Source organism: Oncorhynchus keta, unplaced genomic scaffold, assembly GCF_023373465.1.
Source record: "Oncorhynchus keta strain PuntledgeMale-10-30-2019 unplaced genomic scaffold, Oket_V2 Un_contig_37_pilon_pilon, whole genome shotgun sequence".
NCBI classification, from domain to species: domain Eukaryota; kingdom Metazoa; phylum Chordata; class Actinopteri; order Salmoniformes; family Salmonidae; genus Oncorhynchus; species Oncorhynchus keta.
Window position 1 is genome coordinate 365,103 of NW_026287438.1, and position 22,065 is coordinate 387,167.

A 22,065-nucleotide genomic window follows, 5' to 3' on the forward strand; every position below is an offset into this window, starting at 1 on the left:
GTTATCCTCCCATTCACCCTCCCTACTGTTTACTCTGGTTGCATGCATGAGCAGACATTGAGCCTGTGGGTTGAATGTCTGAAGGAGCTAAATCAGAGAAATGATAGTGTTTTGTTTAGGTGTTCTTTTTGAAGGAGTAATTTCCTTCATATGAACAGTGTGTATATCATATATCTGAGGGGCCCTGACCTCAAGGCCCCAGCTGTTTTCTAATAGAGAAGACGGATGGATCCCTTACCAGTATGTGCTTTACCTCATCCTCTGCTTTAGCTCCCTAACTCTGTCTGTTAGTCAGACTGCAGCATAGCCTGGGTAGTAAAGGATGGGGGTTGGGTAAAGGGTTGTTAGTTGTTTGGCAGTAATAGTGTTAAAGTAATAAAAGGAACAGTTAAACAGCAGGGCTGTAAATTGCTGACCGGACCTCCAACACATGGCCTGTTGGGACAGAGCAGGTTGTCACTATGACTGGAGCATCCTGAGTGGTTGGCTGGCTGGGATATCCATTCACACAGCCCAACAGGTGTCCCTCCCTCTCTGGCCTTTAGGTACATAACCTCATCAGCGTTTGCTATTTTATGGCACATGGCAACTGTTGCAGTTGCTAAAAGACAAACAGGCAACAATGCTTCATACTGTTAGGAAAGGTCCAGGAGTCAAGACTATTAGCAACTGCTGAGATTAGGTTTATATTAATTAACTTTATGCAAGGTTAATTTCATATAGTTTCAACGCAGCAACATCTAGCGCCTCCCAAACACACCAGCCTATTTATGAAGCCAAGAATGTAATCCCTTCTACAAAATGAGAAGTGATATCATTATCAGTCTCTGAGCCCAGTGGTTTACGGTCACGCCCATATTGTAGCTGTGCTGTTGTGTTCTGTGATTTTATTACCAGGTGAGACAAAGACCAGCCGCTGGGCCCTCTTTAAACCAACCAGATAAGGATGCCTATTACGTCCTACTGCGTGCTTGAGACGAGAGCCTCCCAAATGTATTTTTCATTCAGCCTTTTTGTAAATACCACGTAGCCTCTGATTCACTGAGCAAACTTCCTGCATGACAGGGAGCCAGCGAGGGCAGACCGACTAAGGGGACTCAGACGCCTCATATACTGACTGGCTTTAGTGGGCTCTGGTCTGTGCTCATTAAGACTGGAGCAAAGTACATACTCTGCCCAGCCAATAGATCCTAACAAAACATAGACCTGGTTTATTTTCCTACAGCTTAATACACCTTGATTTATTGATATTTAATGTAACTTCTAAGGGGCTGCATTGATGTCCTTAATCATTAGCAAGACTACAGTTTCACGTAAAGAAGAACGGTTTGGACATACCAGTGCTGGAGATTTAAAATATGCTTCTTTCAAAGTGGACCAGGTCTTTTTGTCCATCTTTAAAATGTGTTGCGTATTAAAGCGATGAATGACAATCTCCTTAAACTCTTGTGAATAATGGATTGCTAAAATAAAATTCTTGGCAGACATAGACTGAGACTCTTGGCTAGCGTTTAAACTCCACAACGCCGAATGTGTTTTGTCAGAGTAAAATTAACAAGATATAAGTAAATTAAGTCGAGACCAGTGTGTTGTTTCATGATGCAAGAGTTCTTCCCTTGACGCTGTATTCTTGAGTAAAGTGCTCCATGGAGAGCTTATTCATTAGAAGGTCTAGGTGTCATCATGGCAGTTCTCTATGGAGCTGTGGCCAAACCAGGACAGAGACTGAGAACTGGGACTGAATACAGACAAACCAGGCTTTCTTGATCGTGGGAACAACTGCAGGGCTTTGGTTGAATGAGGATTGAAGATTCACTCACTTGTGAAAATGTACACCCTTGGCTAAACGGCAGTCTGTCTTTGTCATATGAAGGGACTCGCTGTACTGTATTCTAACTGTGTACAGTTTGGCAGACAGTAATGTAGTTTGAAATCATATCGCTAAACTGTTTTTTTTTTATTCTCACTGCCAGATCAAAATGTAATCTGTTTATTGAAACATAACAAGCTTAGTGAGTGTGCATCAACATTTTCTGACATGTCAACAAGAGAAAGTGCTTTGAAGAGCCATGCCCCTCAAGTGTTGTGGATTGCTATTTCATTCTACTTCTGTCTTGATAAGTGGTTCCAGTAAACTCACCCAGTCTCTCTCTGTTGTCTAATCCCCAGGCCTCTGACTGTGACAGCTCCAGTGGGTGGAGCTACATTGGGCCCCTCTCTACCCGCTCAGCACTGATGGGACAGAATCCTGAATCCTTGACGACCCCTCTTTCCTTCTCCCCCCTCCCAGTCTCCACCCCCTTTCTCCTCTCCTCTTTCCTTAGACTCTCCTCCTCCCCCAGTCTCTTCTCTCAGCGCTGGGATCATTACTCAACCCCACTGAAGAATGGACCACAGTAGCTGGGAAGGATGAACTGGGTCTGCCTGCCAATGCAGAAAGGGAGATAAGAGGGAGAAAGAGAGCGAAAGAAAAGAGCGAGAGAAAGTTCAAAACCTGTGAGTGAAAGAGAGCAACATATTAAAAATGCCCATGAGGGATAACGTCGACAACTGCACTTGAGTAGTATGAGCTAGAAAGCCTCAGCAAACCTGCCCACCTGGATGTGTGGATCTGTAGACACACACACACACACACGTCTGTCTCAGTCACAGCAGAAGACGGCTCCTACCCTGCCCTACACTGTGGGGTGGTGTTTTCAGCGTTATTCCCTGCCTACCATACCTGTGTGAGGAGTGGTGGAGAGGAAATTCAGCAACTCTTAGACAGTGGAAGCTGACAAAAATGCTTCTGTTAAAACCAGCAGCCCGTAACCTTTTATCAGGGTTTTAGTAGTGAACAGGTCACCACCACCACCATGCCGGCTAAAGGGAAGTACCTGTTAAATGACCAGGAGCTGAAACATGAGGCCCTGTACAGGAAGTTCTCCTGTATCAGCCAGTACCAGCCTCTGGTGCTGCTACTAGGCCTATCCATGCTGTCCTGCGGAGTCCTCATCATCCTCTTCTTCGCCCTGCACCTGGTGAGTTTGTGGAATCGCTAGCTAGCGGCCGTTGTGTAAGTGATGTCATCTACCGAGACCTAGACGTGTGTGTGCACCTACCCATGTATGAAGTGACAGTATGCTACACATCAGAGCCCAGCTTTTTTGAATTACTTAGTAATATCCCCTGTGGGGGTGTGATGTCCTCTCTGGATGAGTTGACCGATAATGGATGGAGATTAGCACATTAAAGACACCATTATGTGGTGGCAGATCGCCTAGTGGTTAGAGTGTTGGGCCAGTAACCAAAAGGTTGCTGGATCGAATCCTTGAGCTGACAAGGTAAAAAATCTGTCGTTCTGCACCTGAACAAGGCAGTCATTGTAAATAAGAATTTGTTCAGAACTGACTGGATTCCACAGACACAAACTCACCAGGTGCAGGGCGAAGTATGTTATTTTTCTGTAGTACATTGAATAATTGTGTCTAGATATTAGAGGTAGTTTGTCTCCTCGAAACAGTCAAGGCGTAGCAATACACAAGAGATGTTATTGGTGTAGACTTCAGAGTTTAAGAAGCAGGTAATCACTTTGTGTAGCAGGTATGTCACTCGTCTAGAGTTTTAGACATTTTAGGTTACATGTACACCACTGTGTAGAGCAGTAGGTAATCACTGATGCATAAAACGTAAAGCAGCACTTACACTACCGTTCAAAAGTTTGGGTTCATTTCCTTGTTTTTGAAAGAAAAGTTTTAAAATAACAAATTGATCAGAAATACAGTGTAGATATTGTTAATGTTGTAAAGGACTATTGTAGCTGGAAATGGCTGATTTTAATGGAATATCTACAGTGATTGCTCCACTAAAAGTTTTGCGATTATGCTACGGGATTTAGAGGTAATTTGTGGTTTAGTACGGTACCCTGCATCACCACGTCATTGCTCCAGACCAGCTCAAGGGGGAGTTAGAGCACTGATTATGCTTTTGGGTCCTACTGTGTCTCTGACAATGAATGGGCGGCATAAAACTAAATAGAAACTGATAATTGTGCACGATCAGTAGAACTTACTAAAACTATTGTTACACTAAAGTTTAAACAAATCTTATTTTATTATTTTGCTCTTACTGTAGTACTGTAGCCCACTCCCAACTGGTCATGTGGTACAATGCTTGAGTTGTGCAAGGCATTGCACTAATAATGGCGCTGACTAGGGAAACATTCCCACTGTTCTTAGTGCCAGTCTGCACATTACATTTACATTTAAGTCATTTAGCAGACGCATTCAAACTAAAACAATGTAGCGACTAATGGCGTGAAAAAATGCCCCTTAGAAATGAATTCGGAGGGCAGATATGATTAAATATTAAGGCATTTAGACCTCTCACTAAAGGAGTCACTCAAAAAGTTATACTTAAATCCAAACTGGATTTTTTATTAATGACATGAAAAGCACACATTTGTAAATCCCAAACTCTAAAAGTAATTGGAAAGGTAGATACAAATTATTTGTGACATTGTGGTTACAATAAAGAATGTAAACAAGATGCTGTTTTTATTTACAGTAGTGATGGACAGCTGGTGGCATTTTGAAAACAGGTTTTCAAACACTTGTAGACTGATTAGCAGGACAATAGACTCTTTATAGCCTGGCTACTGTAGGTGTGAACATCCCCCTACCTGCAAAAATTACATTGCAACCAAAGAGAACAGACGAAATGGACAGTTTTCATCAAGCCTGCTTCTTTCTATGGTGCTACCCATTCCAGTGTTCGGACAGTAACCATGAGAGGACTTTAAAAATAAGCCGGAGCTGAGAGGATCACCAAAACTAAAGGTATTTCGGTGCATTTTCTTTAAAAAATATATTATTTTGTAGCCGATCAATGTGTAGGCACTGTGTAATAAATCAATTAAATAACAGTTAAATAAGGAAATCAAAAATTGTGTACTAAAAACATGCATGTGTTTTTGCAGAGCATACAAACATGCTGACAACCATCTATGGAGATCAGTGGACAAAGGGCTGGACAACTGGCCACACAAAAAACACATGGTTGCCAAGGAAGCGGTTCGTTTTGCTAGATTCTTAAAATGTGTACGCAGCATTTGTGTTGGAGTCACTTTAAATTCTTAATTGATCTACATAACTTATACAAATTCTAATAGTGACAAAGTAAAAGTGAGAACGCAATAACTACAACAACTGAAATCTACCGTCAAACTCAGGGTTTATTAAACACACTAATGGAGGGAGCAGGAAAAGGGGCTGAGCTGGACCCAAGGAAAGAACCAATTATTCAAAAACACCCCTAAGCTAGACTAGCCCACTTTAACTACAGCTAACTAACCACAAATACAGTGAGTGGTCCACCCAGTTCTAACTAGTGTATTTAACAACGTTTACCTATAGGTAGTGTATGCCCATGAGCGACTTGTCTTGGTTCCCCCTTTTCCCACCAGCAAACACCATAACCAAAAACAATACTCACAGGTGATGACAAAGTGCTATGGAGGTGCTCAAACAAGAGGTCAATACACAAAGAGAGCGTGAAACAGTGGTCAATACACAAAGAGAGCGTGAAACAGTGGTCAATACACAAAGAGAGCGTGAAACAGAGGTCAATACACAAAGAGAGCGTGAAACAGTGGTCAATACACAAAGAGAGCGTGAAACAGAGGTCAATACACAAAGAGAGCGTGAAACAGTGGTCAATACACAAAGAGAGCGTGAAACAGTGGTCAATACACAAAGAGAGAGTGAAACAGAGGTCAATACACAGAGTGAAACAGAGGTCAATACAAAGAGTGAAACAGTGGTCAATACACAAAGAGAGCGTGAAACAGTGGTCAATACACAAAGAGAGCGTGAAACAGTGGTCAATACACAAAGAGAGAGTGAAACAGTGGTCAATACACAAAGAGAGCGTGAAACAGTGGTCAATACACAAAGAGAGAGTGAAACAGTGGTCAATACACAAAGAGAGCGTGAAACAGTGGTCAATACACAAAGAGAGCGTGAAACAGTGGTCAATACACAAAGAGAGCGTGAAACAGTGGTCAATACACAAAGAGAGCGTGAAACAGTGGTCAATACACAAAGAGAGCGTGAAACAGTGGTCAATACACAAAGAGAGCGTGAAACAGAGGTCAATACACAAAGAGAGCGTGAAACAGTGGTCAATACACAAAGAGAGCGTGAAACAGAGGTCAATACACAAAGAGAGAGTGAAACAGAGGTCAATACACAAAGAGAGCGTGAAACAGAGGTCAATACACAAAGAGAGCGTGAAACAGAGGTCAATACACAAAGAGAGAGTGAAACAGAGGTCAATACACAAAGAGAGCGTGAAACAGAGGTCAATACACAAAGAGAGCGTGAAACAGTGGTCAATACACAAAGAGAGCGTGAAACAGTGGTCAATACACAAAGAGAGCGTGAAACAGTGGTCAATACACAAAGAGAGCGTGAAACAGTGGTCAATACACAAAGAGAGCGTGAAACAGTGGTCAATACACAAAGAGAGCGTGAAACAGAGGTCAATACACAAAGAGAGCGTGAAACAGTGGTCAATACACAAAGAGAGCGTGAAACAGTGGTCAATACACAAAGAGAGCGTGAAACAGTGGTCAATACACAAAGAGAGCGTGAAACAGTGGTCAATACACAAAGAGAGCGTGAAACAGTGGTCAATACACAAAGAGAGCGTGAAACAGTGGTCAATACACAAAGAGAGCGTGAAACAGTGGTCAATACACAAAGAGAGCGTGAAACAGTGGTCAATACACAAAGAGAGCGTGAAACAGTGGTCAATACACAAAAGAGCGTGAAACAGTGGTCAATACACAAAGAGAGCGTGAAACAGTGGTCAATACAAAAGAGCGTGAAACAGTGGTCAAACAGTGAAACAGTGGTCAATACAAAGAGAGCGTGAAACAGTGGTCAATACAAAGAGAGCGTGAAACAGTGGTCAATACACAAAGAGAGCGTGAAACAGTGGTCAATACACAAAGAGAGCGTGAAACAGTGGTCAATACACAAAGAGAGCGTGAAACAGTGGTCAATACAAAGAGAGCGTGAAACAGTGGTCAATACACAAAGAGAGCGTGAAACAGTGGTCAATACACAAAGAGAGCGTGAAACAGTGGTCAATACACAAAGAGAGCGTGAAACAGTGGTCAATACACAGAGGTCAATACAAAAGCGTGAAACAGAGGTCAATACACAAAGAGAGCGTGAAACAGAGGTCAATACACAAAGAGAGCGTGAAACAGAGGTCAATACACAGCGTGAAACAGAGGTCAATACACAAAGAGAGCGTGAAACAGAGGTCAATACACAAAGAGAGAGTGAAACAGAGGTCAATACACAAAGAGAGAGTGAAACAGAGGTCAATACACAAAGAGAGAGTGAAACAGAGGTCAATACACAAAGAGAGAGTGAAACAGAGGTCAATACACAAAGAGAGCGTGAAACAGAGGTCAATACACAAAGAGAGAGTGAAGAGGTCAATACACAAAGAGAGCGTGAAACAGAGGTCAATACACAAAGAGAGAGTGAAACAGAGGTCAATACACAAAGAGAGCGTGAAACAGAGGTCAATACACAAAGAGAGAGTGAAACAGAGGTCAATACACAAAGAGAGAGTGAAACAGAGGTCAATACACAAAGAGAGCGTGAAACAGAGGTCAATACACAAAGAGAGAGTGAAACAGAGGTCAATACACAAAAGAGAGTGAAACAGAGGTCAATACACAAAGAGAGCGTGAAACAGAGGTCAATACACAAAGAGAGCGTGAAACAGAGGTCAATACACAAAGAGAGAGTGAAACAGAGGTCAATACACAAAGAGAGAGTGAAACAGAGGTCAATACACAAAGAGAGCGTGAAACAGAGGTCAATACACAAAGAGAGCGTGAAACAGAGGTCAATACACAAAGCGAGAGCGATCTACAGACATGGCATTTACAGAGAGATTGAGCGCAACACCAAACAACTGACAGGGTTTTTAAACAAAGGGAAAGGAACGGTGATTGGGTAGGAAACAGGAGGAGGTGTGTCTTCTGATTGATGATTGGTGACTGATTGGGGAGTGATGATTTTCACCTGTGAGGGGAGAAGGAGAGAAAAGAAACACACACACACACAGGATACGTGTATCCGTAACACACCGATCATACCACGCTCAGTCGCATAGGTCACTAGCTGTTCAATCGAATGCCTCGATGCCTGCTTTACATAGTAATGCCACGGCCACGTAGAAGCGATCCAAGCAAGCCACTGTCTGTAGGAGCAATCCATTTTTGTGAACAAGGTGGTGTACCTAATAAACTGACAGGTGAGTGCCTTATTGTCACAAACACGGGATAGGTGCAGTGAAATGTGTTGTTTTACAGGGCTTCAGTCAGTCAGGGCCGGTGAACAAAGACGTGGTTGCTTCTTAAAATGGCACCCTATTTATTCCCTGGTCAAAAGTTGTGCACTGTATAAGTGAAAGGGTGCCATTTGGGACACACTCATGCTGTTGACATTGGCAGGGCCTGAGGCACTGTAGCACTTTTCTCATTCAGGTGTTGATGCCAAATTAGGTCCATCATCAGGTCTCATTACTGCTCCCTCCTAAAGGAAAACAAGGGGCTTTATTGGCATTGGAAACATGTTTACATTTGCAAATGTAAGTGGAATAGATATTAAACAAAAGTGAAATAAATAATATGAAATTAACATTTCAAATGTTATATTGCTGACTATGTACAGTGTTGTAACTATGCAAATATTTGAATTACAAAAGGGAAAATAAATAGACAGATCAATATAAACTGATTGTTGCATGTTGCATTTTTTTATTTTTTTTTGGTGAAAGTTACAGTTCATATAAGGAAATCAGTCAATTGAAATAAATGAATTGGGCCCTAAACTATGGATTTCACATGACTGTGAATACAGATATGCATCTGTTGGTCACTGATACCTTAAAAGTAGGGATGTGGATCAGAAAACCAGTCACCATTAGCCTCATGCAATGCGGCACATCTCGCGCTGCATGAGAGCTGATCAGGCTGTTGATTGTGGCTTTTGGAATGTTTTCCCACTCCTTCAATGGCTGTGCGAAGTTAATGGATATTGGCGGGAACAGGAACATGTTGTACATGTCGATCCAGAGAAACCAAAACATGCTCAATGGATGACATGTCTTGTGAGTATGCAGGCCATGGAAGAACGGGGACATTTTCAGCTTTGAATACAGATCCTTGCAACATGGGGCTGTGCATTATCATGCTGAAACATGAGGTGATGGCAGCAGATGAATGGCACGATAATGGGCCTCAGGATCTCGTCACAGTATCTCGATAAAATGCAATTGGGTTTGTTGTCCGTAGCTTACACCTGCCTATACCATAACCCCACCGTACCGTCATCATGGGGTACTCTGTTCACAATGTTGACATCAGCAAACCGCTCCCCTACACAATGCTGTCTGCCATCTGCCCGGTACAGTTGAAACTGGGATTCATCCATGAAGAGCACACTTCTCCAGCGTGTCAGCGGCCATCAAAGGTAAGCATTTGCACACTGAAATCGGTTGCGATGCAGTCAGGTCAAGACCCTGGTGAGGACGACGAGCACACCGATGAGCTTTCCTGAGATTGTTCCTGAAAGTTTGTGCAGATATTCTTCAGTTGTGCAAACCCACAGTTTTATCAGCTGTCCGGGTGGCTGGTCTCGGATGATCCCGCAGGTGAAGAAGCTGGATGTGGAGATCCTGGGCTGGAGTGGTTACACGTGGTCTCCGGTTGTGAGGCCAGTTGGAAGTACTGCCAAATTCTCTAAAACGACAGAGGCGGCTTATGGTAGAAAAGTTAACATTCAATTCAGTGGCAACAGCTCTGGTGGACATTCGTGCAGTCAGCATGTCAATTGCACGCTCCCTCAACTTGAGACATCTGCAGTGTTGTGACAACTCCACATTTTAGAGACCTTTTATTGTCCCCAGCACAAGGTGCACCTGTGTGATCATGTTGTTTAATTATCTTCTTGATATGCCACACCTGTCAGGTGGATGGATTATCTTGACAAAGGAGAAATGCTCACTAACAGGGATATTAACATATCTGTGCACAAAATTTGAGAAATACGCTTTTTGTGCAACTGGAACATTTCTGGAATCTTTTATTTCAGCTCATGAAAAAAGAGACCAACACCTTACGTTCATAGTTTTGTTCAGTGTAGTTTGTATTGACAATGGTGTTTGCTTCACTGACTGTACTTTTCTTGTGGAAACAGGTCACAAATATTGCTGCTATGTTGGCACACTGTGGAATTCACGTGATAGATATGGGAGTTTATCAAAATTTGATTTGTTTTAAAATTCTATGTGGGTCTGTGTAATCTGAAGGAAATATGTGTCTAGTATGGTCATACATTTGGCAGGAGGTAAGGACATGCAGCTCAGTTTCCACATTTTGTGGGCAGAGAGAGAGAGAGAGGGCTATGCCTACGGCGGCCTCTCTCAATAGCAAGGCTATGCTGATTTCCTTACTTTTGGGTCAGTCACAGTGTTCAGGTATTCTGCCACTGTAGTCTCTGTTTAGAGCCAAATAGCAGTCCAGTATGCTTAGTTTTTTGGCTAGTTCTTTGTAGTGTCAAGTAATTGTCTTTTTGTTTTCTCATGATTTGGTTGGGTTTAATTGTGTTGCTGTTCTGGGGTCTGTTTGTGTTAGTGAACAGAATGCCAGGACCAGCTTGCTGAGGAGACTGTTCTCTAGGTTAATCTCTCCGTAGATGATTGCTTTCTTATGGAAGGTTTGGGAATCACTTCTTTTTAAGTGGTTGTAGAATTTAACATCTCTTTTCTGGATTTTGATAATGATCAGATATTGTCTGAATTCTGCTCTACATGCATTATTTGGTGTTCTATGTTTTGCACAGAGAATGTTTTTGGAAAATGATGCATGCAATCTTAATTCTTGGTTTGTGAGTGGACCTTAGACCTCACAAACAGAGGGCAATAACTGATTCAAGTATTCTTTGCCAGATCCTAACTGGGATGTTGAATGTTATGTTCCTTTTGATGGCGTAAAACCCACCACTAAGGTTTTCGTGACATGTTAGTTAGCATGTGTAGGCTAATACCTATTGTTAAGTGCACAGGCCTGTGAGTACAAGTGTGATATAGTCACTGTGTTCAACTTGTAGAACTTCCCTCTCCACTGTGGATAGATAGACTACCTGTTAGAGACCATGAGCCCACCAGTGAGCGAGAGGAGGGCATTCCAACATATATTTATTTCTAAGTGGTACTTCAACAGGATAGTTGAGGCTCAGATTGAACAAAGGGCCTATTGAGAGCCCTGTTGTTTTTAGATGAGTAAAGTCCTCTAGATTCTAACAGAGTACAGGGAGTGTAAGAGAGTCAAAGAGAGCACGGAGAGGATGCTTTTACAGTGGTCCTCATTTTACATAAGTTAACTTAACCCACCAACAGACACTAGAGAGAGTGTATGTTCTTGTGGGTTTACTTTGGTCATTATTGTAGAATTACGTTTTGCACGATTTGTTTACTTCCCTAAAGAAGTGATCTAATTTAAGATCTACACCACAGAGCAAGCAATCTTCACCATGTGATAACTAACAAAACCTGATGTGAATTTCAATGCCCAACAGATGAACACATTAACTTATGGCAGGCTGAGACTGAGCAGATCCCACCTGGGTCATTGCTTTTCAGATGAGATTTCAAGAGGAGAGGATAAGTAATCTGTTCTCTAATTGTATAGACTTTCACTACTTCCTTCCATCTGTAAGGGAATACCCCCCTGTATTGGACAAAAATGAATGGCATGTCATTGGCATCGGACAAACCATATACACATTGGCCAATACCACCCAATTCGGCGTTGATTCATCCAAAGTGTATTGCAAATGCCATATGGTAATTGCCAGTTGTAACACTTTAAAAATTCAACAGGGGGCAAATGCGCTCCACCGGGGTTTTTCATATTGGAGATGTAACCCAAATTAATGTCCAAAAGTAAAATTTTGAAAAAATGAACTTTTTTTCAAAAACTTATCACCCCTTAAAAAAGTGCTTTCTGGACCGTTTTTCGAAATTCTTTCGATTTTTTTGTCAATTACACATGTGTAAGAACTGTATGAATATACTTTTGTCCAATTTTATTATCATAATTTTTTTATTTTTTTTTATATGCGCATAAGGAATATGTTTTGTCCAATTCCAATATGATTTCATAGGAAGTCAAAAGTCAAAAGTCAAAAATGTCAAAATTTTGTAAAAAACTTCACACACCCATAAAAAAAGTGCTTTCTGGACCGTTTTTCGAAATTCTTTCGATTTTTTGTCAATTACACATGTGTAAGAACTGTATGAATATACTTTTGTCCAATTTTATTATCATAATTTTTTTTTTTTTTTTACATGCGCATAAGGAATATGTTTTGTCCAATTCCAATATGATTTCATAGGAAGTCAAAAGTCAAAAGTCAAAAATGTCAAAATTTTGTAAAAACTTCACACACCCATAAAAAGTGCTTTCTGGACCGTTTTCGAAATTCTTTCGATTTTTTGTCAATTACACATGTGTAAGAACTGTATGAATATACTTTTGTCCAATTTTATTATCATAATTTTTTTTTTTTTTTTTTTACATGCGCATAAGGAATATGTTTTGTCCAATTCCAATATGATTTCATAGGAAGTCAAAAGTCAAAAGTCAAAAATGTCAAAATTTTGTAAAAAACTTCACACACCCATAAAAAAGTGCTTTCTGGACCGTTTTTCGAAATTCTTTCGATTTTTTGTCAATTACACATGTGTAAGAACTGTATGAATATACTTTTGTCCAATTTTATTATCATAATTTTTTTTTTTTTTTTTTTTACATGCGCATAAGGAATATGTTTTGTCCAATTCCAATATGATTTCATAGGAAGTCAAAAGTCAAAAGTCAAAAATGTCAAAATTTTGAAAAAACTTCACACACCCTTAAAAAAGTGCTTTCTGGACCGTTTTTGAAATTCTTTCAATTTTTTTGTCAATTACACATGTGTAAGAACTGTATGAATATACTTTTGTCCAATTTTATTATCATATTTTTTTATATATTTTTTTAATTGTGCATAAGGATTTTTTGTGGGCCAAATGACGTAAGAAATTTGACATGCTCAAAAATCCTGCAGAAATGCAAAATTGACTGGCCTGATGAACTCGGGATGGCCGGGCAGTGATAGTTGTTCCTTTCCATCACTCGTTGTGTTGACTTCATCATGTCCATTTTGTGATGTTTTTTCACTATATAATCATATTGCAAGTGCACGTGCATTTGCAATATGTTTCAATGTGCATTTACCATATGAAATTTGACCTTGCTCAAAAATGCAAAATTGACTGGTCTGATGAACACAGGATGGCCGAGCAGTGATAGTTGTACATTTCCATCACTCGTTGTGTTGATTTCATCATGTCCATTAGGTGATGTTTTTACACTATAGAATCATATTGCAAGTGCGCGCGCATTTGCAATATGTTTCAATGTGCATTTACCATATGAAATTTGACATGCTCAAAAATGCAAAATTGACTGGTCTGATGGACACAGGATGGCCGAGCAGTGATAGTTGTACATTTCCATCACTCGTTGTGTTGATTTCATCATCTCCGTTAGGTGATGTTTTTACACTATAGAATCATATTGCAAATGCACGTGCATTGTTGTGCAACTGGTAACCCAAAAATAAAAATATGGTTGTAAATGCATTTACCGGTCATTCTGATATTAATGCTCGCTATGGGAACACAGGATGGCCGGGCAGTGATAGTTGTACATTTCCATCACTCGTTGTGTTGATTTCATCATGTCCATTAGGTGATGTTTTTACACTATAGAATCATATTGCAAGTGCGCGCGCATTTGCAATATGTTTCAATGTGCATTTACCATATGAAATTTGAAATGCTCAAAAATGCAAAATTGACTGGTCTGATGGACACAGGATGGCCGAGCAGTGATAGTTGTACATTTCCATCACTCGTTGTGTTGATTTCATCATGTCCATTAGGTGATGTTTTTCACTATAGAATCATATTGCAAGTGCGCGCGCATTTGCAATATGTTTCAATGTGCATTTACCATATGAAATTTGACATGCTCAAAAATGCAAAATTGACTGGTCTGATGAACACAGGATGGCTGAGCAGTGATAGTTGTACATTTCCATCACCTGTTGTGTTGATTTCATCATGTCCATTTGTTTATGTTTTCTCACTTTTGCAAAGTCACTGTGCATTTGCAATATGGTTCAATGGGCAGGTACCATCACGAATTTGTCATGCTATAAAAATCCTGCAGGAATGTGAAATTGACTGGTCTGATGAACACAGGATGGCCGAGCAGTGATAGTTGTACATTTCCATCACTTGTTGTGTTGATTTCATCATGTCCATTAGGTGATGTTTTTCACTATAGAATCATATTGCAAATGCACGTGCATTGTTGTGCAACTGGTAACCCAAAAATTAAAATATGGTTGTAAATGCATTTACCGGTCATTCTGATATTAATGCTCGCTATGGGAACACAGGATGGCCGGGCAGTGATAGTTGTACATTTCCATCACTCGTTGTGTTGATTTCATCATGTCCATTAGGTGATGTTTTTACACTATAGAATCATATTGCAAGTGCGCGCGCATTTGCAATATGTTTCAATGTGCATTTACTATATGAAATTTGACATGCTCAAAAATGCAAAATTGACTGGTCTGATGGACACAGGATGGCCGAGCAGTGATAGTTGTACATTTCCATCACTCGTTGTGTTGATTTCATCATGTCCATTAGGTGATGTTTTTCACTATAGAATCATATTGCAAGTGCGCGCGCATTTGCAATATGTTTCAATGTGCATTTACCATATGAAATTTGAAATGCTCAAAAATGCAAAATTGACTGGTCTGATGGACACAGGATGGCCGAGCAGTGATAGTTGTACATTTCCATCACTCGTTGTGTTGATTTCATCATGTCCATTAGGTGATGTTTTTCACTATAGAATCATATTGCAAGTGCGCGCGCATTTGCAATATGTTTCAATGTGCATTTACCATATGAAATTTGACATGCTCAAAAATGCAAAATTGACTGGTCTGATGAACACAGGATGGCTGAGCAGTGATAGTTGTACATTTCCATCACCTGTTGTGTTGATTTCATCATGTCCATTTGTTTATGTTTTCTCACTTTTGCAAAGTCACTGTGCATTTGCAATATGGTTCAATGGGCAGGTACCATCACGAATTTGTCATGCTATAAAAATCCTGCAGGAATGTGAAATTGACTGGTCTGATGAACACAGGATGGCCGAGCAGTGATAGTTGTACATTTCCATCACTTGTTGTGTTGATTTCATCATGTCCATTAGGTGATGTTTTTCACTATAGAATCATATTGCAAATGCACGTGCATTGTTGTGCAACTGGTAACCCAAAAATTAAAATATGGTTGTAAATGCATTTACCGGTCATTCTGATATTAATGCTCGCTATGGGAACACAGGATGGCCGGGCAGTGATAGTTGTACATTTCCATCACTCGTTGTGTTGATTTCATCATGTCCATTAGGTGATGTTTTTACACTATAGAATCATATTGCAAGTGCGCGCGCATTTGCAATATGTTTCAATGTGCATTTACCATATGAAATTTGACATGCTCAAAAATGCAAAATTGACTGGTCTGATGGACACAGGATGGCCGAGCAGTGATAGTTGTACATTTCCATCACTCGTTGTGTTGATTTCATCATGTCCATTAGGTGATGTTTTTTCACTATAGAATCATATTGCAAGTGCGCGCGCATTTGCAATATGTTTCAATGTGCATTTACCATATGAAATTTGACATGCTCAAAAATGCAAAATTGACTGGTCTGATGAACACAGGATGGCTGAGCAGTGATAGTTGTACATTTCCATCACCTGTTGTGTTGATTTCATCATGTCCATTTGTTTATGTTTTCTCACTTTTGCAAAGTCACTGTGCATTTGCAATATGGTTCAATGGGCAGGTACCATCACGAATTTGTCATGCTATAAAAATCCTGCAGGAATGTGAAATTGACTGGTCTGATGAACACAGGATGGCCGAGCAGTGATAGTTGTACATTTCCATCACTTGTTGTGTTGATTTCATCATGTCCATTAGGTGATGTTTTTCACTATAGAATCATATTGCAAATGCACGTGCATTGTTGTGCAACTGGTAACCCAAAAATTAAAATATGGTTGTAAATGCATTTACCGGTCATTCTGATATTAATGCTCGCTATGGGAACACAGGATGGCCGGGCAGTGATAGTTGTACATTTCCATCACTCGTTGTGTTGATTTCATCATGTCCATTAGGTGATGTTTTTACACTATAGAATCATATTGCAAGTGCGCGCGCATTTGCAATATGTTTCAATGTGCATTTACCATATGAAATTTGACATGCTCAAAAATGCAAAATTGACTGGTCTGATGGACACAGGATGGCCGAGCAGTGATAGTTGTACATTTCCATCACTCGTTGTGTTGATTTCATCATGTCCATTAGGTGATGTTTTTCACTATAGAATCATATTGCAAGTGCGCGCGCATTTGCAATATGTTTCAATGTGCATTTACCATATGAAATTTGAAATGCTCAAAAATGCAAAATTGACTGGTCTGATGGACACAGGATGGCCGAGCAGTGATAGTTGTACATTTCCATCACTCGTTGTGTTGATTTCATCATGTCCATTAGGTGATGTTTTTTCACTATAGAATCATATTGCAAGTGCGCGCGCATTTGCAATATGTTTCAATGTGCATTTACCATATGAAATTTGACATGCTCAAAAATGCAAAATTGACTGGTCTGATGAACACAGGATGGCTGAGCAGTGATAGTTGTACATTTCCATCACCTGTTGTGTTGATTTCATCATGTCCATTTGTTTATGTTTTCTCACTTTTGCAAAGTCACTGTGCATTTGCAATATGGTTCAATGGGCAGGTACCATCACGAATTTGTCATGCTATAAAAATCCTGCAGGAATGTGAAATTGACTGGTCTGATGAACACAGGATGGCCGAGCAGTGATAGTTGTACATTTCCATCACTTGTTGTGTTGATTTCATCATGTCCATTAGGTGATGTTTTTTCACTATAGAATCATATTGCAAATGCACGTGCATTGTTGTGCAACTGGTAACCCAAAAATTAAAATATGGTTGTAAATGCATTTACCGGTCATTCTGATATTAATGCTCGCTATGGGAACACAGGATGGCCGGGCAGTGATAGTTGTACATTTCCATCACTCGTTGTGTTGATTTCATCATGTCCATTAGGTGATGTTTTTACACTATAGAATCATATTGCAAGTGCGCGCGCATTTGCAATATGTTTCAATGTGCATTTACCATATGAAATTTGACATGCTCAAAAATGCAAAATTGACTGGTCTGATGGACACAGGATGGCCGAGCAGTGATAGTTGTACATTTCCATCACTCGTTGTGTTGATTTCATCATGTCCATTAGGTGATGTTTTTTCACTATAGAATCATATTGCAAGTGCGCGCGCATTTGCAATATGTTTCAATGTGCATTTACCATATGAAATTTGACATGCTCAAAAATGCAAAATTGACTGGTCTGATGAACACAGGATGGCTGAGCAGTGATAGTTGTACATTTCCATCACCTGTTGTGTTGATTTCATCATGTCCATTTGTTTATGTTTTCTCACTTTTGCAAAGTCACTGTGCATTTGCAATATGGTTCAATGGGCAGGTACCATCACGAATTTGTCATGCTATAAAAATCCTGCAGGAATGTGAAATTGACTGGTCTGATGAACACAGGATGGCCGAGCAGTGATAGTTGTACATTTCCATCACTTGTTGTGTTGATTTCATCATGTCCATTAGGTGATGTTTTTTCACTATAGAATCATATTGCAAATGCACGTGCATTGTTGTGCAACTGGTAACCCAAAAATTAAAATATGGTTGTAAATGCATTTACCGGTCATTCTGATATTAATGCTCGCTATGGGAACACAGGATGGCCGGGCAGTGATAGTTGTACATTTCCATCACTCGTTGTGTTGATTTCATCATGTCCATTAGGTGATGTTTTTACACTATAGAATCATATTGCAAGTGCGCGCGCATTTGCAATATGTTTCAATGTGCATTTACCATATGAAATTTGACATGCTCAAAAATGCAAAATTGACTGGTCTGATGGACACAGGATGGCCGAGCAGTGATAGTTGTACATTTCCATCACTCGTTGTGTTGATTTCATCATGTCCATTAGGTGATGTTTTTCACTATAGAATCATATTGCAAGTGCGCGCGCATTTGCAATATGTTTCAATGTGCATTTACCATATGAAATTTGACATGCTCAAAAATGCAAAATTGACTGGTCTGATGAACACAGGATGGCTGAGCAGTGATAGTTGTACATTTCCATCACCTGTTGTGTTGATTTCATCATGTCCATTTGTTTATGTTTTCTCACTTTTGCAAAGTCACTGTGCATTTGCAATATGGTTCAATGGGCAGGTACCATCACGAATTTGTCATGCTATAAAAATCCTGCAGGAATGTGAAATTGACTGGTCTGATGAACACAGGATGGCCGAGCAGTGATAGTTGTACATTTCCATCACTTGTTGTGTTGATTTCATCATGTCCATTAGGTGATGTTTTTTCACTATAGAATCATATTGCAAATGCACGTGCATTGTTGTGCAACTGGTAACCCAAAAATTAAAATATGGTTGTAAATGCATTTACCGGTCATTCTGATATTAATGCTCGCTATGGGAACACAGGATGGCCGGGCAGTGATAGTTGTACATTTCCATCACTCGTTGTGTTGATTTCATCATGTCCATTAGGTGATGTTTTTTCACTATAGAATCATATTGCAAGTGCGCGCATTTGCAATATGTTTCAATGTGCATTTACCATATGAAATTTGACATGCTCAAAAATGCAAAATTGACTGGTCTGATGAACACAGGATGGCTGAGCAGTGATAGTTGTACATTTCCATCACTCGTTGTGTTGATTTCATCATGTCCATTAGGTGATGTTTTTTCACTATAGAATCATATTGCAAGTGCGCGCATTTGCAATATGTTTCAATGTGCATTTACCATATGAAATTTGACATGCTCAAAAATGCAAAATTGACTGGTCTGATGGACACAGGATGGCCGAGCAGTGATAGTTGTACATTTCCATCACTCGTTGTTGTGTTGATTTCATCATGTCCATTAGGTGATGTTTTTACACTATAGAATCATATTGCAAGTGCGCGCGCATTTGCAATATGTTTCAATGTGCATTTACCATATGAAATTTGACATGCTCAAAAATGCAAAATTGACTGGTCTGATGAACACAGGATGGCTGAGCAGTGATAGTTGTACATTTCCATCACTCGTTGTGTTGATTTCATCATGTCCATTTGTTTATGTTTTCTCACTTTTGCAAAGTCACTGTGCATTTGCAATATGGTTCAATGGGCAGGTACCATCACGAATTTGTCATGCTATAAAAATCCTGCAGGAATGTGAAATTGACTGGCCCGATGAACTCGGGATAGCTGGGCAGTGATTCTGGTTCATCTCCATGGCTCGTTAGGGTTGATTTCAGAATGTCACTTTTGGTGATGGTCCCTCTCCGTTTAAACATATTGCTAATGTACAAAAGTCAACTAGCAAGTCAGTGTCCATCAGTCAATTAGATGTCATTTTGACACCAAACTGATACCAATTGACACCAAACCCACTTTTTCCAACTCATTTAGAAGCCAACTATCATATATGTCAGAGCAGGCCCATAATTCACAGCGCCTTTAGTTTAAAACATAATAAAAACGTAAAACACATAGTTACGTTCTAGCTGCGGGTCCAGGTCAGACATTATGTGAAGGCCTATGTGAGGCGACCCCGAATCCCGAGTTTCGGCTCGATAGGTCCTTCGGTGCCCGAGTAAAACCCTAATTGGTGCTGAAAATCCACTTTTTCCATGCCTTGCTATGGGGTCCTTGAATGAGCTATCGGACCGAAACGTTGGGGTCCGTCTCTATGGGCCGAGCCGGTTCCAATGCACCTAGTCTTGTGTCTCTGAGACTTTTCTAAATGTCGCCATTTTCGTAATGGTCAAAATGAATTGAAATCATTGCAAATGTACGAGGCTATTTCTCGGTCCGAGAACCTTCTAGAGCCACCTAACTCACCACGCACTATCGACCCGAGGTCTAGAACAGGTTTCTAAAGTTTCGGAACTCTAGGTCTGACGGTTCTTTTTAGCTCGAACAAAGCTAACTATTGGAGGCACTGTCTGTCTCTACAACCCCCAATACGTCCCTCCTTCCAAGTTGTGTGTCTGTGTGATTTAGTTTTCCTTTGAAATTTTATGGGAAAAATGACTGATTTACAGTTCATGGGGGTTGCCTAATCACACATATGAAGTTTTGGACAGATCTGACTTTTTTAACCCCTCGAAACAGCCCCTGAGACACCAATTAAGGCACTTCCGGTTGGCACAGGAAGCTATAAGTCAACACATATCCTCACTGGGCTATGCTTTTACAGAATCCTGTGTTTTAAGTCCTTACGTTAAGAATTGACTGATTTACACAGGGTTGAATGCACTATGTCTATCAAACTGCAGGCAGGTAATGGAAAAACACTTTTAGGGTGATTTTAACCACTTCCGGTTGGTCCAGGAAGCCTAGAATCAACACAGGTAGACCTCATACTGGCCTGATGGACTGTTACCAAAGACAGGTTCATACGGCATTCATAACCCATATAGACTTCAGGTTGAATTTAGGGGTGCAGGCAATGTATTCCTATGGGGAGAGAAATCAATGCAAACTATTTGAAGTAAACACCTTCTTTTAACTATTAAGGGTTAATGCCACACGGTCAAGGTTAGGCTTGCACGGATCGGAAGGACCTTAGGAACGTACCTGAGGTCGAATTGTGCTTCTCACCCTAACGGTTCTCTCACTGTCACCCAAAAGCAAATGACGTTGTGGGGCAGGCTTCATTTTGGGCCTACTTTTCTAATGGTCGCTGCGCTCAGACCGAGCGAGCTACGGTCAAGCGGGATATCTCGTTGAACTCGGCACGGCCTAGAGATTATGTTTATGCCATTGCCTGCTCTCTGTGTCTTTGAGAACCGCACTTTTTCACTCCATCCTTGCTGTGTGTGCGTGTGAGAGCTTTTCTTTGACATCTGTTGGGAGAAATGACTGATTTACAGTTCATGAGGGTTACCTAGTCACACATATGAAGTTTTGAAAAGATCTGACCTTTTTAACCCTTGGAAACTGCCACTGTGACATCATTAAAGGCACTTCCGGTTGGCACAGGAAGCTATAAGTAAACCCATGTCTTGATTGACATAGAAACTTACAGAATCCTGAGTTTTAAGTCCTTACGTTAAGAATTGACTGATTTACACAGGGTTGAATGCACTATGTCTATCAAACTGCAGGCAGGTAATGGAAAAACACTTTTAGGGTGATTTTAACCACTTCCGGTTGGTCCAGGAAGCCTAGAATCAACACAGGTAGACCTCATACTGGCCTGATGGACTGTTACCAAAGACAGGTTCATACGGCATTCATAACCCATATAGACTTCAGGTTGAATTTAGGGGTGCAGGCAATGTATTCCTATGGGGAGAGAAATCAATGCAAACTATTTGAAGTAAACACCTTCTTTTAACTATTAAGGGTTAATGCCACACGGTCAACGTTAGGCTTGCACGGATCGGAAGGACCTTAGGAACGTACCTGAGGTCGAATTGTGCTTCTCACCCTAACGGTTCTCTCACTGTCACCCAAAAGCAAATGACGTTGTGGGGCAGGCTTCATTTTGGGCCTACTTTTCTAATGGTCGCTGCGCTCAGACCGAGCGAGCTACGGTCAAGCGGGATATCTCGTTGAACTCGGCACGGCCTAGACATTATGTTTATGCCATTGCCTGCTCTCTGTGTCTTT

At 40.5% G+C, this 22,065-nt stretch overlaps 1 protein-coding gene and 1 long non-coding RNA gene across 3 annotated transcripts; one reads left to right on the forward strand and one right to left on the reverse strand.

The window, feature by feature from the left end:
- The first annotated feature begins 2,855 nt into the window (after window positions 1–2,855).
- Window positions 2,856–8,790, forward strand: LOC127906108 (uncharacterized). The gene is made up of 5 exons (XM_052508649.1): window positions 2,856–3,020; window positions 5,798–6,129; window positions 6,220–6,519; window positions 7,198–7,257; window positions 7,728–8,790. The coding sequence occupies exons 1-5, from the start codon at window positions 2,856–2,858 to the stop codon at window positions 8,020–8,022; spliced, it is 1,152 nt and encodes a 383-aa protein (XP_052364609.1). The 3' UTR covers window positions 8,023–8,790.
- Window positions 8,791–14,168: 5,378 nt separating this feature from the next.
- LOC127924199 (uncharacterized) lies at window positions 14,169–17,644 on the reverse strand. 2 transcript variants are annotated; one of them, XR_008117123.1, is made up of 4 exons: window positions 17,539–17,644; window positions 16,756–16,948; window positions 15,782–15,974; window positions 14,169–14,219 (listed from the first exon to the last, which is right to left on the reverse strand). It is a non-coding gene; the product is annotated as an uncharacterized LOC127924199 (long non-coding RNA). The 2 variants fall into 2 exon arrangements; XR_008117124.1 differs by lacking the exon at window positions 14,169–14,219 and adding an exon at window positions 15,142–15,192.
- Window positions 17,645–22,065: the final 4,421 nt, after the last annotated feature.